At 35.7% G+C, this 15,720-nt stretch overlaps 1 protein-coding gene across 2 annotated transcripts; it reads left to right on the top strand.

Annotated features, from left to right (window-relative positions):
• Nucleotides 1–13,550: 13,550 nt before the first annotated feature.
• Nucleotides 13,551–15,709, top strand: LOC117325346 (nucleolin-like). 2 transcript variants are annotated; one of them, XM_033881493.1, is made up of 3 exons: nucleotides 13,551–14,552; nucleotides 15,015–15,140; nucleotides 15,534–15,709. In XM_033881493.1, exons 1-3 carry the CDS (start codon nucleotides 13,783–13,785, stop codon nucleotides 15,679–15,681), a joined length of 1,044 nt encoding a protein of 347 aa, XP_033737384.1. In that variant the 5' UTR covers nucleotides 13,551–13,782; the 3' UTR covers nucleotides 15,682–15,709. The 2 variants fall into 2 exon arrangements, with proteins under 2 accessions (XP_033737384.1, XP_033737385.1); XM_033881494.1 differs by having other exon boundaries at nucleotides 15,015–15,132; nucleotides 15,534–15,676.
• The last annotated feature ends 11 nt before the right edge of the window (nucleotides 15,710–15,720 follow it).

Genomic DNA, 15,720 nt, shown 5'->3' with positions numbered 1-15,720 from the left:
GATGTTAATAATAACAATATTTCTTCTAGTACTATATATGTACATCTATAACAGGTTTGAATAAGTAAAGGTATTATATGGTACTACCTGCGTTTATTAGTCTTAAGTATTTATATATTATAATTATGGTAAATTATAAAGTGTACAATATTATAGATAGGGAAGATCAACACTAATTGAAGTTGGGTTGTCATACTATACACAATACCTGGTAATGTATCTTAATTATTCTTTTTATATTAAAGCTCCTGGAGAGGCTCAATAAAGTTCATGTAACACTCTCTGATGAATCCAAGAGACATGTGATGAACAACTTTGCTGAATATTCATCAGAGCAGATAATCAAGGAATGTTCAGAAGGGAGAAAGAATTTCAAAATCAATGGCGACAATGTTGGTTTGGTTTGGTTTTTTAAGTTTAACGTCCTATTAACATCTAAGGTCATTTAAGGACGGCCTCCCGTGCGTGCGACATGCGTGTGTGTGGTGAGTGCGTATGTGTTGACATCTACTTGAGGACAAATGATGTCAGAATCAATAACCAGAACAAAGATCTGCATTTTTTTGCATCTGATGTCACCTTTGACCGTGTATCTGTGGATAAGTTAGATGGTAAAACTCCGATGAAACACCATGATCTGGTTAATTATAAGGTATTTCTTCCATCCAAAGAAGAGTTGAAGTTATATAGGGAGTCATTGAAAATTCTGTTGGCCAGGTTGTTGTTAGAGAACATGAAGGCATTTGACTGGATGAAACCAGTTGTTCCTACACATATTCCACATGACTTGGAAGATATCATGGCCCATAAATCAGCAATACATTGGCTTCCTCTCCAACTGAAGAATGAAATGCATCTTGACCAGTATGTTGTCATCATGCAGCAATTGGAAAGACAGGTTAACAATATTTATTGTAGATCAGGACGAGGTATGTATATGTTTGTTTCTGATAAATTATCATTATTTTTGAGATATATAAATTGAACTTTAATCATTAATGAAATATTAACTTCAGCTTAACATACAAGAAATCTTTAACGATAGGATGGATGGATTTTAATGAAACTTCATATACTGTGAGCTTATGAGGTAATAAAGAGTGGAATTGAGTTTGGGGTCAAAGAATCAATTCAACTATATGAAAGTCACTTTTACTAACTATGAGCTTTTATTGTCATTTGTTGATTACTTAAGTTTTTGTTGACCAATAAGTTTGAACTTATAACGGGGCGTTTTCCTGTGTACAGGCCTAGGTTGGTCTTGTTACTAAATGTTGCACATGGATGAATTAAGCTATCACTGATTATTCAACATAACCAAGAAAATGTGCCCTGTGTTGCTTCATAAATTCAGATGAAGGCAGGAGATGAGTGTTGAATGCAACACACACTGTAAGCTTGTTGATTTTGCATAAAAAATATGATAAATTATAAGCAAGCACATTACTGTGTCATAACAACTTGATCCGTCTGATTAAAACAATATAAATTTAATTTTTCAGGTGGAGAGTTGGATGATTTGTATATTCCTTTCGGTGGTGATCAGCTTACACGTGTCAATTTACAGAGTGCCAAGAACTTGCGAGCCGGGTGCCATACTCAGGAAGAAAGGTTGCATCATCTCAATCCAGTGATTGTGGAGTTGTTTCACACAGTCATGGAATTTCTTGAGGTAAGTATAATGTTTATAAAATTACCGAAAATATATGCCTTTGATATATACTTTCTCTGTGTTTCATATTTCTCATTTTCTTATGTGATATTGTGACTATTTCAATTGGCATTATAAGTGTTGCTTGGTTTTGATACTAATTTATATTTTTTATCTGTATGTTTACATTTTTAGAAGTTATTCAAGAAGTTCTTCAAAAGTGCAAATAGTAGAGATGGTGGAACACTGGCCCATCTGAAACTAGTAATTCAGAGAACGAATGTCAATGGTCAAGTGAAAAGTCGGTTTGAGGTATGTAAATACATATAAAGTAATGAGTACCAGTATAGCATGGGTAAGTGAAGCCCCTGGTAAAGTAAAGATATGTTCATTCTAACTAAAACTTTTCACCAAACCTTCTTTATTTTACTTCAAATGCAGCCTGTAGATTTATTGATATCTATAATTCAAATTATTGATATCAATGAATATTTATTGATATCGTTAATTCAAATTATTTGGAATTATTTATATCAATGTATTAATTAATGATATCAATAATTTGAATTATTGATATCATAAAATATTAATTGACATCATCATTCATTTATTGATATCAATAATTGAAATTACTGATATCAAATTTTGTAGACAAATGTTGAAATGGCACTTCATACATTTATACATGATCATCGAAGAGTGAACTCAATCAGAATTTTTTTTTTTAAGATTATATTTCATGGGTATAAACATTATAGACCCTGCCCTAAATTCCCTGACAAAATATGCATTTTTTTTGTGTGAATATATAATCTAATTTTAAGAAAAAGAGTTGATAAGGAAATATATACTTTATACGTGTATTTTTTCCCCACAGGCTCATGAGGACTTTGCATTAATCACAGGCTTAGCCTATTTCCTCGTGTTTGCCATGAAGGTATTCGGTATGAAAGACCTAGATGACACTCCCAAGCACCATCTTCTCAAAGAGAAAATGAAATATTTGCAAACTAAAGCAAAAGAGAGGATATTTCATGACATCATGGATGAGATTGTGTGCCAATGTTGGATGCCATTTGAGGTAAATGTGATGCCAAAAATAAATTCACATAAAAAGTGTTAAATAAAACTCCGATACAAGCAAATTGTCCAAAAGCTTTACAGTAAAGTAAAACGAACTTTACATCCTTAAACAATTATTGTTAGAATCTGCTGATTTTTGTTTTTGCTTTAATATAGTCAGGGACTGAGTCTAAAAGTCAATACATTAACATGGTAATGTTATATTTCTGATATAATTTATGTATTTAGTCAATGATATATTTGTATGTAGATCCATATACACAATGAAGAGAGAAATAATAAGACAGGATTAAATGTTTCTTGATTTTTAAGACTACATGATCAGGAATTACAAAAATGGCATGCGACTGCATATTCAAACAAGAAAGCATACATTGAATTTATTTTCAGGAGTATATATGTATGTATAAGCAAACAGAATTTTTTTATGATGTTTGTGAATACCTTACAACCTGGTTTACATGTACACTTGAACTTTGGAATTTTACTTACAGGAAGATACTAGTAAATCTCCAAACACAGTGAATCTGCAGGTTATCAGTGGTGAAGACACCACAGATTTGGAGACGACAGTCACTGATGGTCTTGTTCAACTGATGATCCAGATACATGGAGCCAATTACAGTGTGTCCATACCATTTGAAAATACAAAAGGTGGCTGCAGACTGAATATTAAAACGTCAAACGGAATCATAAGCGTATTAGTTAAGAATATTGAAAAAGTCAATGTTGTGGATGACCTGAATTCCTATGCATGCAACTTCATGCAGTGGTATTTACTTTTACTGAACTTCCAGGACACCATTAAAGAAGGTGACATAAATTCTCATCCCCTTTTTTTTTACAGTTACTCATGTTTATCTAAATACTTTACTGAGTGCATTGACTATATTTTGAAAACGGAAGTCATGTTTTCTCCAAAACTGTCAATGCGGGTGAGAGCTGCATCTTTGTAAACTCGAAGGTTGGAAAGGGTCACAACAAAGCAGCTGACAGGCAAAAAGAAAATCAAGTCAAATTATTGAAAGACCTAATTCAAACAAGAATGAAAATGCCGTTGTAACAGTATACAAAGCAGACTAGTTATCAATTCAATAACAAAAAATATGGTAGCATGCTAGAAAAAAAGGATAAGGGTACAAGCAACAAGAAGCGTGAAATCAAAGGAGACCTGAGTCTTTTACTTAAGTGTCTCACAAAGCTAAATCCTTGGACTGAGTGTCAAGGACGACAGCTCCAGGGATTCTCTCAAATATCTAAATCTCCTTTCAATTTCAAGGGAGACCTCTTGAAAATCCACATCATGGATACAGTTCATCGTTAAAAAGGGTGCACCTGATCTGGGAGAAATTTCCTCAGATTCAGAAGATCTATGATGACCTCTTTCTGCAGTTTAAACAACACTGTTCTGGAGGTCCACTATAAAGAATTGTGTGAAAGCCAAAGTACATCAGTAAATGTTTTCGCAGACATGTTCCTGTATTTTTAACAAACCCTTTGACAGAAGAATCCAGTCCTTTGCGACTACTAGCTATGTCACTGTTATAATAGTAGATAATTGTTGATGCATTTTGCCCAGAACGACCAGCTCTGCCTACTTCTTGCAAATATTTTTCAAGTGTAGTGGGAGGACGAAAATGAATAATTCTAGACACTGCAGGGGCATTTAATCCCATTCCAAGTGCAACTCTTGCAAAGACAAGTCTTATCTTTGGATTTACCTTTGTTAGTTCAGACACTATGTGCCGTTTCATTTTTTCACTGTAACTTTTGTGATACTGGGCGAAAACCCTGTTCTCTTGTACTTGACTGCTTGCTGGTATATATGCCCTTAAACCAAGTTCTTGATCAGCATACATATAGCTGTAACCAATTGACTCCAAGTTATCACAATAGACTATTGTTACTGGAATGTCTGACAACTGATCTTTCAACTCGGAGCAAAGGTCTTTCAGAATTTGGTTATACTTTTCATACTTTTTAATATTGGGTAATCTTTCTCTAACTTCAAACTATATATTGGGTCTATCTGGATGTTGGACTATGAATGTTGGATTCCTAAATTCTAGAATGCTGCAGAAATTCTGCATGTCCATTTTTGTTGCTGTTGCAGTAAGTGCTAAATGCGGTACATCTGGATAGATACAAGATAGTTGCCCGAGTTTGTGGAAAGACTTTCGAAAGTCCTTACCCCTGTTGAAAAAAAAACAACTCTTGTTACAAAATTTAGAGAGTCCCTTTCCGGATCAATTGAGCGTTTGAAACGAAGGCTTTAAACGTGATTAGACAGATATTTCAAGCGTTTGTTTGAGATAGACACTTCTGTCAGATCAAGAAGAAACCACGAGGTATTTACATCAATTTCAATGTGTCATAATGGGTATTTTTGTCGTGTCTGTCATTACAGAGTCAGGTCGTCATAATGTATTGGACACTACGGCAATGGAGCTTGAAGGCGATTTATCTTCCTAGATTTGTATAATAGGGTGAACGAAACACAGTACTTGTTATCAGAAATTCGGATCTCGGGCAATCGTCATTTCGTCCGCAGAAATGTCTATATCGGTATGTCAAGGTTTAGGGATGAGATTTGTTGAATTCTTAGTGAAACCCCAACACGAGAAAGAGACACAATCTACCAGTGACACGGTTAAAATGTCAGCATTTTCTGTGCTAATGGAATCCCAAAAAAACGCTTTCTCTTCCATCCTAACCTCCAACAAACTTGTCGATCCTCAAAAACTGTATTGTGATTTTCAATGGTAAATTTCAGTTTTCATTTCCTATCGGTTGGGACCATGCTTTTATTCTCATTAATAAATATTGTCACATTTAATAGTCCATGCTACCATTTTTTGGAGTTGTTTATTAGTTTGAGATCAGGGAGGGGACCATGTTTTTGTTCTCTTTCTTAAATATTGTAGTTTATTGGTTTCAGATTCTAGTCATTTTGAGACCTGTTGTTTGATACTTTTACATGCCAATCAAAGATGCCTTTGTTAATTTTATCTAAGTTCAAATACTATCAATGTTTAAACTTAATATTTAATAAAACACTGTTGATTTTGTTTGAGCAATGTGTTTGTTTTGTAATGGTCATCCCTTGATATTTGGATTTTTATTTTTTAAAGATGCACTGACTAGCCAAAATATTTTTTTTCATTGGTATCCATAAAAGAACATGCATTGCATACAGTTTTTGAATTCAAGCTTTTCATCATTCATGGAGTGACCAATCATTGACTTTGGGTATTTTTGACAAGTTTTCTACTACATACATTGTTTGTAACTTCTGTTGTTGATGTTCTTCTATTCACCTTTTGCTCCTGAGCAGATCCATATATGTAGTTATAACTCAGCAACATCAAATAACTACTTTGAATGATTTAAACATTTGTTGTTGCTGTATTTAAAGAGGAAAAGACATTGTTCTAATATTGCGTCTGTGAAAATTACGCGCTCGCTCCAAAATGTTAGGATTTCAATTTTTTTTAATCAAAAAAATTTCGCTCACTCGCTCCAATTTTAAAATGTCAAATCCGAAGAACAATTTATCCAATTGGTATGGCCTTAGGACTATGTAAATGTGTTTTATGTCACTTTATGCACAATACTAGCCTACTTCCTAGTTGTTAGAATGCTACATTATTTCCTGCGATCAGTTCTGTTTGATCAAAATTTGTGTCTATGCACATCTATACTGATTTTCAATATTGTTATATGCAATATAAGATGTTTATAGAAATATATACCATTCAGATATCATGTGTACTTCATCAATAACAGTGCAGCAGACTCTGTCCTTGTATATGTCGCTTCGTAATATTCCCCCAATTTCTTTGTTTTCTACTAGTGTCTCAGAATGTGCATACACTAGACAGTACTTTCCCTGTCTAATATCTGTTAATGGAACGCTTGAGAAAAATACTTCATTATCTTGATCGCTTTCTTCAGTCTCTCTATATCCAATGAAAAAAGTACAGAAATTAGCTGTACATTGGACACATAAAACTGGTTTACAATATTAATTTTAACCTGCCATGATTTCAACATACACATTTTTGGCTTTTATTATGAACACCAATTCTTTCAAGAGAAAGAGATTTAGAGAAGGTCAATGTCTACGTATACGGGCCTGTATGTGTGCATGTATGTATCATCCGTTCAGAAATGATGGCGTAATAATTTAATCCCACTGTTTTATGTTTTACCCCATACTGTAATATATCTTATGCATTAATTCATGCAATATTTATAGGGTGTATCACTATCCACAATGTTTTATTACTGATGTATATATGTCTTATATATATGTACAAATCTGATTGGCTGAAATGCCAAAAGAATAATAAATGAATGGAATTGAACACCAATCTCTAAAAAATATATTGCCTAAATGGTGTTTAAAATGCATGCATATACTGTGATGTTATTGAGTGTAATTAAGAGAATCTTTACACTACACCTAAATGAAATGAACTGCTATAGGTCACTGACCTATAGCAGTTCATTTCATTTAAACTACAGGTAAACTTGTAATGGGCTGTAACCAAGGCTACCTGTGATATTTACCTGTATTCCATCTTTACATGGAAAATATTTCGCAGCTATATATATGTACAATGTAGTTAAGGTGTTGAAGGCTCACTTTAAATGTTTTTGTTATCATCTCTAATATGAAAATTTTGTACTTATTATGTATCACTTTGAGTTCCCCAAATTGCATTGCGCAACTAAAAATTGATACAGAATTTTAAAATGAAAAAAACACCATTTCATATAGAACAGAAATAAATAAATGAAAGTTAATTATATTTTTAACTTTCAATTTCTGTATATTTAAATAGCATAAGACAGATTTCGTTCATTTAGTTAGCACTTGTTCAAGCCGAGATATGTACATTTTTAGTCCATATTTCATATTCGGTATATTACCTATTTATTAACTTCATTTAATAATTGTTTTTATCGCCTGAAAGACTGCTCTAACAGACGAAAAAAATTGTAAATATGTAAAGAAGATTTCAATTTGAATACATTGAATTTATATGTTTGTTAATTCAGATAACTTAGTAGCATATTTATGATTTCATTTCTAATTTGATATTGTAAAACTAACCTACCCTGGTAATCGCATTATGTTGTACATTCATTTTCCTGTTAAAGGTTGGACATTGAATTATAAAAATCAGAACATTAATAAAATATTGATGTAATATTTTTAACAAGAGGCCCAATGGGCCTGTATCGCTCACCTGGCTCTACAGCAACATGTTGATTACCTCTTTATTCAAATATCATAGTAAGCTAGTTTTATTCATATCAAACAAATTTCTAGTCCTTCATTCCAGCATTCTATTGGCCTAATATCAGGTCTTGGAAGCTCTTGACTTTCGCAAAATTATTGTTTACAGATTTAAGCCGATTTCACCCCTGTGATCTTGAATTTAGGTCAAGGTCATTTATTTGAACACACTTTGTAGCACTTCATGCCAGCATGCTACAGGCCAAATATCAAGTCCCTTGGCGTCTTGGTTATTGAGAAGAAGTCGTTTGAAGATTATAGCCTATTTGACCAATGTGACCTTGAATGAAGGTCAAGGTCATTTATTTGAACAAACTTTGTAGCCTTTCACCCCAGCATGCTACAGGCCCAATATCAAGTCCCTGGGCCTGTTGGTTATTGAGAAGATGTCCTTTGAAGATTATAGCCTATTTGACCCATGTGACCTTGAATAAAGGTCAAGGTCTTTTATTTGAACAAACTTTATAGCACTTCATGCCAGCATGCTACAGGCCCAATATCAAGTCCCTGGGCCTGTTTGTTATTGAGAAGATGTCCTTTGAAGATTATAGCCTATTTGACCCATGTGACCTTTAATAAAGGTCAAGGTCTTTTATTTGAACAAACTTTGTAGCACTTCATGCCAGCATGCTACAAACCCAATATCAACTCCCTGGGACTCTTGGTTATTGAAAAGAAGTCGTTTAAATATTGTAGCCTTTTTTACTCCTGTGACCTTGAATGAAGATCAAGGTCATTCATTTGAACAAACTTTGGAGCCCGTCACCTCAGCATGCTACAGGCCAACTATTAGGTCTCTGGGACTCTTGGTTATTGAGAAGTTGTTTAAAGATTTTAGCCTTTTTGACACCTGTGACCTTAAATGAGGGTCAAGGTCATTCATTTGAACAAACTTAAGAGCCCTTCTCTCCAGCATGCTACAGACCCAATATCGACTCCCTGGGACTCTTGGTTATTGAGAAGTCGTTTAAAGATTTTAGCCTTTTTGACTCCGGTGACCTTGAATGAAGGTCAAGGTCATTCATTTGAACAAACTTGGTAACCCTTTACCCCAGAATGCTACATGGTCATTCATTTGAACAAACTTGGTAGCCCTTTACCCCAGAATGCTACATGCTAAATATTAGGTCTCTGGCACTCTTGGTTATTGAGAAGAAGTTGTTTAAAGAGTTTAGCCTTTTTGACTCCTGTGACATTGAATGAAGGTCAAGGTCATTCATTTGAACAAACTTCAGAGCACTTCACTCCAGCATGCTACAGACTCAATATCAACTCCATGGGACTCTTGGTTATTGAGAAGAAGTCGTTTAAAGATTTTAGCCTTTTTGACTTCTGTGATCTTGAATGAAAGTCAAGGTCATTCATTTGAACAAACTTAGTAGCACTTCACGCCAGAATGCTACATGCTAAATACAAGGTCTCTGAGACTCTTGGTTATTGAGAAGAAGTCGTTTAAAGATTTAAGCCTTTTTGACTCCTGTGACCTTGAATGAAGGTCAAGGTCATTCATTTGAACACACTTGGTAGCGCTTCACCCCAGCATGATACAGACCCAATATCAAGTCCCTGGGTCTTTTGGTTATTTAGAAGTCGTTTAAATTATTTTTAGCATATTTAACCCCTGTGACCTTGAATGAAACTCAAGGTTATTCATTTGAACAAACTTGGTAGTACTTCACCCCGGCATGCTACAGACCAAATATCAACTCCCTAGGTCACTTGGGTATTGAGAAGTCGTTTAAAGATTTTAGCCTTTTTGACCCCTGTGACCTTGAATGAGGGTCAAGGTCATTCATTGGAACAAACTTAAGAACCCTTCACCCCAGCATGCTACAGACCCAATATCAACTCCCTGGGACTCTTGGTTATTGAGAAGAAGTCGTATAAAGATTTTAGCCTTTTTGACTCCTGTGACCTTGAATGAAGGTCAAGGTCATTCATTTGAACAAAATTGGTAGCCCTTTACCCCAGAATGCTACAGACCTAATATCAACTCCCTGGGACTCTTGGTTATTGAGAAGTCGTTTAAAGATTTTAGCCTTTTTGACCCCTGTGACCTTGAATGAAGGTCAACTTTATTCATTTGAACAAACTTGGTAGCCCTTCACCCCAGCATGCTAAAGGCCCAATATTAGGTCTAAAGTTGATTAAATGGAAAAGTTGACGCAGGACGGACGGCCGGACCACGGACGCCGCGCCACGGCATAGGCTCACTTGCCCTTCGGGCAGGTGAGCTAAAAACGGTTAGAAACAGTATAACTTTCGCAAAATTTCACAGAAATAACTTGCTACTTCTTAGTATGCATCATTTATTTGACCAAGTATGTCTTTTTTAATAGAGCACTTGGTTTGGTTTGATTTATTAGCTCACCTGCCCGAAGGGCAAGTGAGCTTATGCCGTGGTGCGGCGTCCGTCGTCCGTCCGTCCGTCCGTCCGGCGTCAACTTTTTCATTCAAACAACTTCTTCTCAATAACCAAAAGGCCCAGGGACTTGATATTGGGCATGTAGCATGCTGGGGAGAAGGGCTACGACGTTTGTTCAAATAAATGACCTTCACCTTCATTCAAGGTCACACGGGTCAAATAGGCTATAATCTTCAAACAACTTCTTCTCAATAACCAAGAGGCCAAGGGACTTGATATTGGGCCTGTAGCATGCTGGGGTGGAGGGCTACAAAGTTTGTTCAAATAAATGACCTTGACCTTCATTCAAGGTCACATGGGTCAAATAGGCTATAATCTTCAAACAAGAGCCTGCAAGACCTGATATTAGGCCAATAGAATGCTGGAATGAAGGACTAGAAAATTTATTAATACAAATAAAACTAGCTAACTTTGATATTTGAATAAAGAGGTAATCAACATAATATCTTTAGAAATGACCTTAATCAACTTCAAAGTTGCTGTAGAGCCAGGTGAGCGATACAGGCCCATTGGGCCTCTTGTTTTGTTTAACGTCCTATTAACAGCTAAGGTAATTTAAGGACGGCCTCCCGTGCGTGCGACATACATGCGTGTGGCGCGTGCGTATGTGTGTTTTGGGAGGCTGCGGTAAGTTCATGTTAAGTCTCCTTGTGATAGGCCGGAACTTTTGCCGATTTATAGTGCTACTTCACTGAAGCATACAGCCGAAGACACCCAGCAGCACAACCCACCAGGTCACATTATACTGACAACGGGCGAACCAGTCGTCCCACTCCTAATATGCTGAGCGCTAAGCAGGAGCAGCAACTACCATTTTTAAAGACTCTGGTATGTCTCGGCCAGGGGACAGAACCCAAAGCCTTCCTCACGGCGGCGAACGCTCAACTAAAGGCCAAAAGAGAGGCATTGTCAAGGGAGACATAAGGAAGAAGAAAGTTGTTCAGAAAGAAGAGAAAAGATAAGATCCCAAATTTAGTCGCCTCTTACGATCATGCAATGGGGGCAGCAGGTACAATTCTTACGCCCTACCTGCAGGGCAGGGGAGGCTGCGGTATGTTCGTGTTAAGTCCCCTTGTGATAAGCCGGAACTTTTGCCACCTGATATACAAATGGCGGCTGTCAATAGTATTTTATTTAAAAGTGTTGAATACTTCTTGATGTGCTATATTTGTGCGATATTATTCACATCTGCCATTTGAATTTCAACGTTAAAACGGAAACAATATGTATGTTTTTATCATGTATATCCGATCAAATGTTTTAAAATTAATGCGCGATTCCATCTCATAGAGCATATTGGCCTGACTGTTTTGTGCAACATATGTGATCCACACGAGCTGTCCATGTTCTCAGGAAACGTGCATTTTATGTTTTGCTTAATTAACAATGTCCCCGTGTGTGCGAGCCGCATGCTCGTTGTCGGTTGTGTGTGTTTTGAGATTCTGCACTATGTTCGTGTTTGTCTCCTTGTGATAGCGAGGAAATGAATCCAATTTTTATAGTGCTATCTCACTGAAGCATACGGCTGAAGACACCTAGCAGGATACCCCGTCAGGTCATGATATACTGAAACGTTGTGTATGTATAATGTATAATGCATACTAACAATTGTCCAGATACGTTTCTAAAATTTCACCAATGGAGTGATTGATAGGCTTGTTAAAATGTCACTGGATATGCTATTCAGCTACAGATTGAAACTAATGAATAAAACCAAATTATGAACATCACCTTGATAGCTATGACGCATCACAAACGATTTACTTTGTACGAACATTCAAACGATATTATAAAATAATTATACAACGTAAAAATAAAATTGGTGTATTGATGTAGATATATCATTTCCGCCTTACCGCCAACAACCCCTCTCATTTGAATTGTAGGAGTGGTTGGGTCTTGATTTATTGCCCTGATTTACTATTTGGATTTCACCAAAAATTGTAACTTTACTCTGTTTAACTATTTGTGACTAGCAAAATAGTCTGCAATATAAATTCAAATGAAATTTATCCTATAGTGCAAAATATCGTGAAGAAACTGTCAACAGTCGACGGAACGATCAGTGATATTAATGACCTGTTAATACAATTATCCAGTTGTAAAACCGAAGAGGGGAACTTAAAGCAAGATCAGCAAACAGATATTAAAGTTTATACTCCAACAGATGATCTTATAACACCAGACAAATTATTCATCATCCGAAGCGCATTGAAAATAAAAAATAAAATTTTATCGTTGTGGAAAACAAACCTAAACCAAAGGAAGCAGGCATATTTTGACAACATTAAGAACATCAATACAGCAGCGATATATGCCGCTTGTTTCGGTCAGAAAGTACCCATAATATCCTAGGAAATTCCGATTCAAGGACTTACCTCAGTAGGCGGAGGAAGACACGAAGATCATAACCAACACTGCCCTTTTACAGACAGGTCAATATTAAATTGCTGACGAATAGGGCGAGAAGATTAGGTATCTAAATTTTGATAAAAACATTCGGAATGTGATCAAAATAACATGCGAAAAGGGACATTTTGAACTGTCTGATGCAAATGCAGTTATTTCAAAATGGGATTGGAAGAGGATCGTTCTGTTATCATAAGGGAGAAGAAAGAATGAAGTAAAGAAATTATCTAGTCAGATACCGAGATTATTTGGTTTCTGTAAGAAATCCAACACCAATGCGACAAAAATAACAAAATGAAAAGTAAGGATACCAAACAGCCGGAACAAAGAAACCCAGGACTGCATTCCGATTTAATCAGAACACCCGTCACCAAGGCATCAATCTCCGATTACTATGAATGACAAATCGAGGAAAATTAAAACACCAACCAAAAAGACCAGAACACCAGGGTACTGAGACCAAGGAAGTAGTAATCGCCAGTATCACTTCCGGTCACAAAAGATGACACTACATATGAGCCGCCGGCTGGCATTTAGGTCCTTAAGTTCTATCCAATGAAAACGGAGAAAAAAGGGAATTCCGTCAGAGTTATTATTTCCATTCTATTTCCGTTTCGCGCGAAAACGGGAATCCCACTTGCGTTGCAAAAACACAAAATGCAGCTGATACACTTTGTTATAGATGAACTTTAAATACCTGTCCTTAAACTTTAGATATGTCGGTTAATTTTCCATTCAATAACATTAACGGTAAATGTAAATAAAAGTGTTTATTCAACAAAAATATCGACACGAATGGGGTTTCCCCGTTTTCTGCCGAACACACTTCCGGTATTTACGTAGTTGTTTACATTCGCTACGAAGATGGCAGATGGGAGTGTTTAGGTCTAACGCATCAAGAAATCGTATATGATGTCTCTTCCGCCAAATTTTAACGTAGTCGGATGTGATAGCGATTTAGCAAGTGAGATAGACGATGATTTTAGCCATTTCTTTCCGTGTACAAGTCGGGTAAACAGTGGTACAGCTGAAGAGGTGAGTTCTGTCTCCGGTAATCAGGATGAAGATGTTGATTTTGACTATGACATCGAGAGTGATAATGATGATGATGATGTGAGTAACGGCATTAGCGTTATTAATTCGCCGATTCTGCATACTCGGATGAGAGTTTTTATCAGAAATGACGTTGAAAGGGACACAGAAAATGATTCTGATCAAGACACACTACGTAGTGATGACAACGAGGTTGATGATGATGATGATGATGATGACGAAAATAACTCGGACGAACGTGACGCACAGCGTAAATGTAAGAAGGGGTGTCTGTCCAAATTTCCCAATATGGATATCAAAGATAACAGATTGAATGTGCAGGGAATGGAGAGAGATGGCAGGGACATGTTAATTATTGGACAGCTCCAGGCATGTGGCATGACAAGGGGAATACATGGTCAAACTAACGTCAAACGGCATCGCTTTGACTACCAATTCCAGAACACAAGTGTTTGCAAGGCTTGTTTCCTTTATGTTAATAACATAAATGCACATTACTTGAAAAACATCAGGGCCCATTTCGTCAAGAATGGTGCTGTTCCACGGATACATGGAAATACAGGGAAAAAAACCAAAAATGCAGTGACCTATGATAATGTTCAACAAGTTGTCCAGTTTATTTCAAGGTAAGTGCTGTGCCATATGTGTACTTATACACAGGTATTTAACATTAAAAAAAAAATAAAAATGAAACCCATAGTTCTGTATGTAGAATATTCATACTTGTCGTGCATGTCATGATTAACATCAAACTATCTGTGCAGTCTGTATTTTGTTCTCTTTTGCTGGGGAAAAATAAATAAATAATACAACTGTTAGTAATTTAACTTAACATGTGCAAAACTTGATTTAAAAAAATCATCTCAAGTCACCTTGAATAAATATAAACATACCGGGTACATGTATTTTGAAATATAATAGCTATATTATTTATTTACATACATTCAATTGCAATAGGTCACAGTTTGATACAGACCTTGTCTGTTTCCAAATTTCCATTATACATATTATACTATCAGCACAATGAGATATTTGGAAATGAATTTTGATGTTAATTATTTTTTAATGCAGTTACATTTATATGTTAGGTATGCAGATGAGATGGGATTGCCCCAACCTGCTGCACCACGTGGACGGGACAGCTTTCCACCAATATATTTACCTGGAAGTGAAACCTATCTATCTGTCCATAAGAAATACAGCCAAGTATGTATGTAAGTATTATCCTCATAATGAAAAAAGTACTTGGTAATCAATTCATACAGCAATCCATGATAAACCAGTGTCAATTTTCACTGTTATGAATTAAATATTGTCTACAGATACATTTAATTTATAATCATAAAACATTTGAAATAATGCCTTTATAAATTGGTTTAGCTATAAGAATATTTTTTTAACTATGTATGCTTTAATTATAAACACAAACAAGCTGCTAATAAATTATCTTCCATCACTAGATATCTTAGAATTTGTCCAAATTATTTGTTAAAATGAAAATAATATATTTCAAACTTTGGAAATGACATTGAATTATTTGGTTTTAGTATTGTTTATAATCGTCACACTCCAATTTTATGATCTAGTGACATATCTATTTTCAACAGTGAAACAGAAAACCGATGCCTATCTGAGACCACTTTCAGAAGAATATGGCACCAGTGTCTCCCACACATCCAGTTCATGTCCTGCAAGACAGATGTATGTCACAAATGTGAATCCTTTAGGAATCAGATACAGAAGGTAAGAACCTAATCAAAACAAGTCTAATTTAATATCCATGGACATTAAAAC

This window comes from Pecten maximus, chromosome 4 (assembly GCF_902652985.1).
Source record: "Pecten maximus chromosome 4, xPecMax1.1, whole genome shotgun sequence".
NCBI lineage: Eukaryota > Metazoa > Mollusca > Bivalvia > Pectinida > Pectinidae > Pecten > Pecten maximus.
Note: the sequence above shows the minus strand (reverse complement) of the source record. Positions and strands in the feature narration are given on the sequence as shown.

Coding starts and splice junctions, on each gene's coding strand:
- LOC117325346 (XM_033881493.1), top strand. CDS start 13,783: ATGATGTCTCTTCCGCCAAATTTTAACGTAGTCGGATGTGATAGCGAT. Junction 14,553..15,014: donor GTTGTCCAGTTTATTTCAAG/GTAAGTGCTGTG, acceptor TTTATATGTTAG/GTATGCAGATGAGATGGGAT. Junction 15,141..15,533: donor AAATACAGCCAAGTATGTAT/GTAAGTATTATC, acceptor TATTTTCAACAG/TGAAACAGAAAACCGATGCC.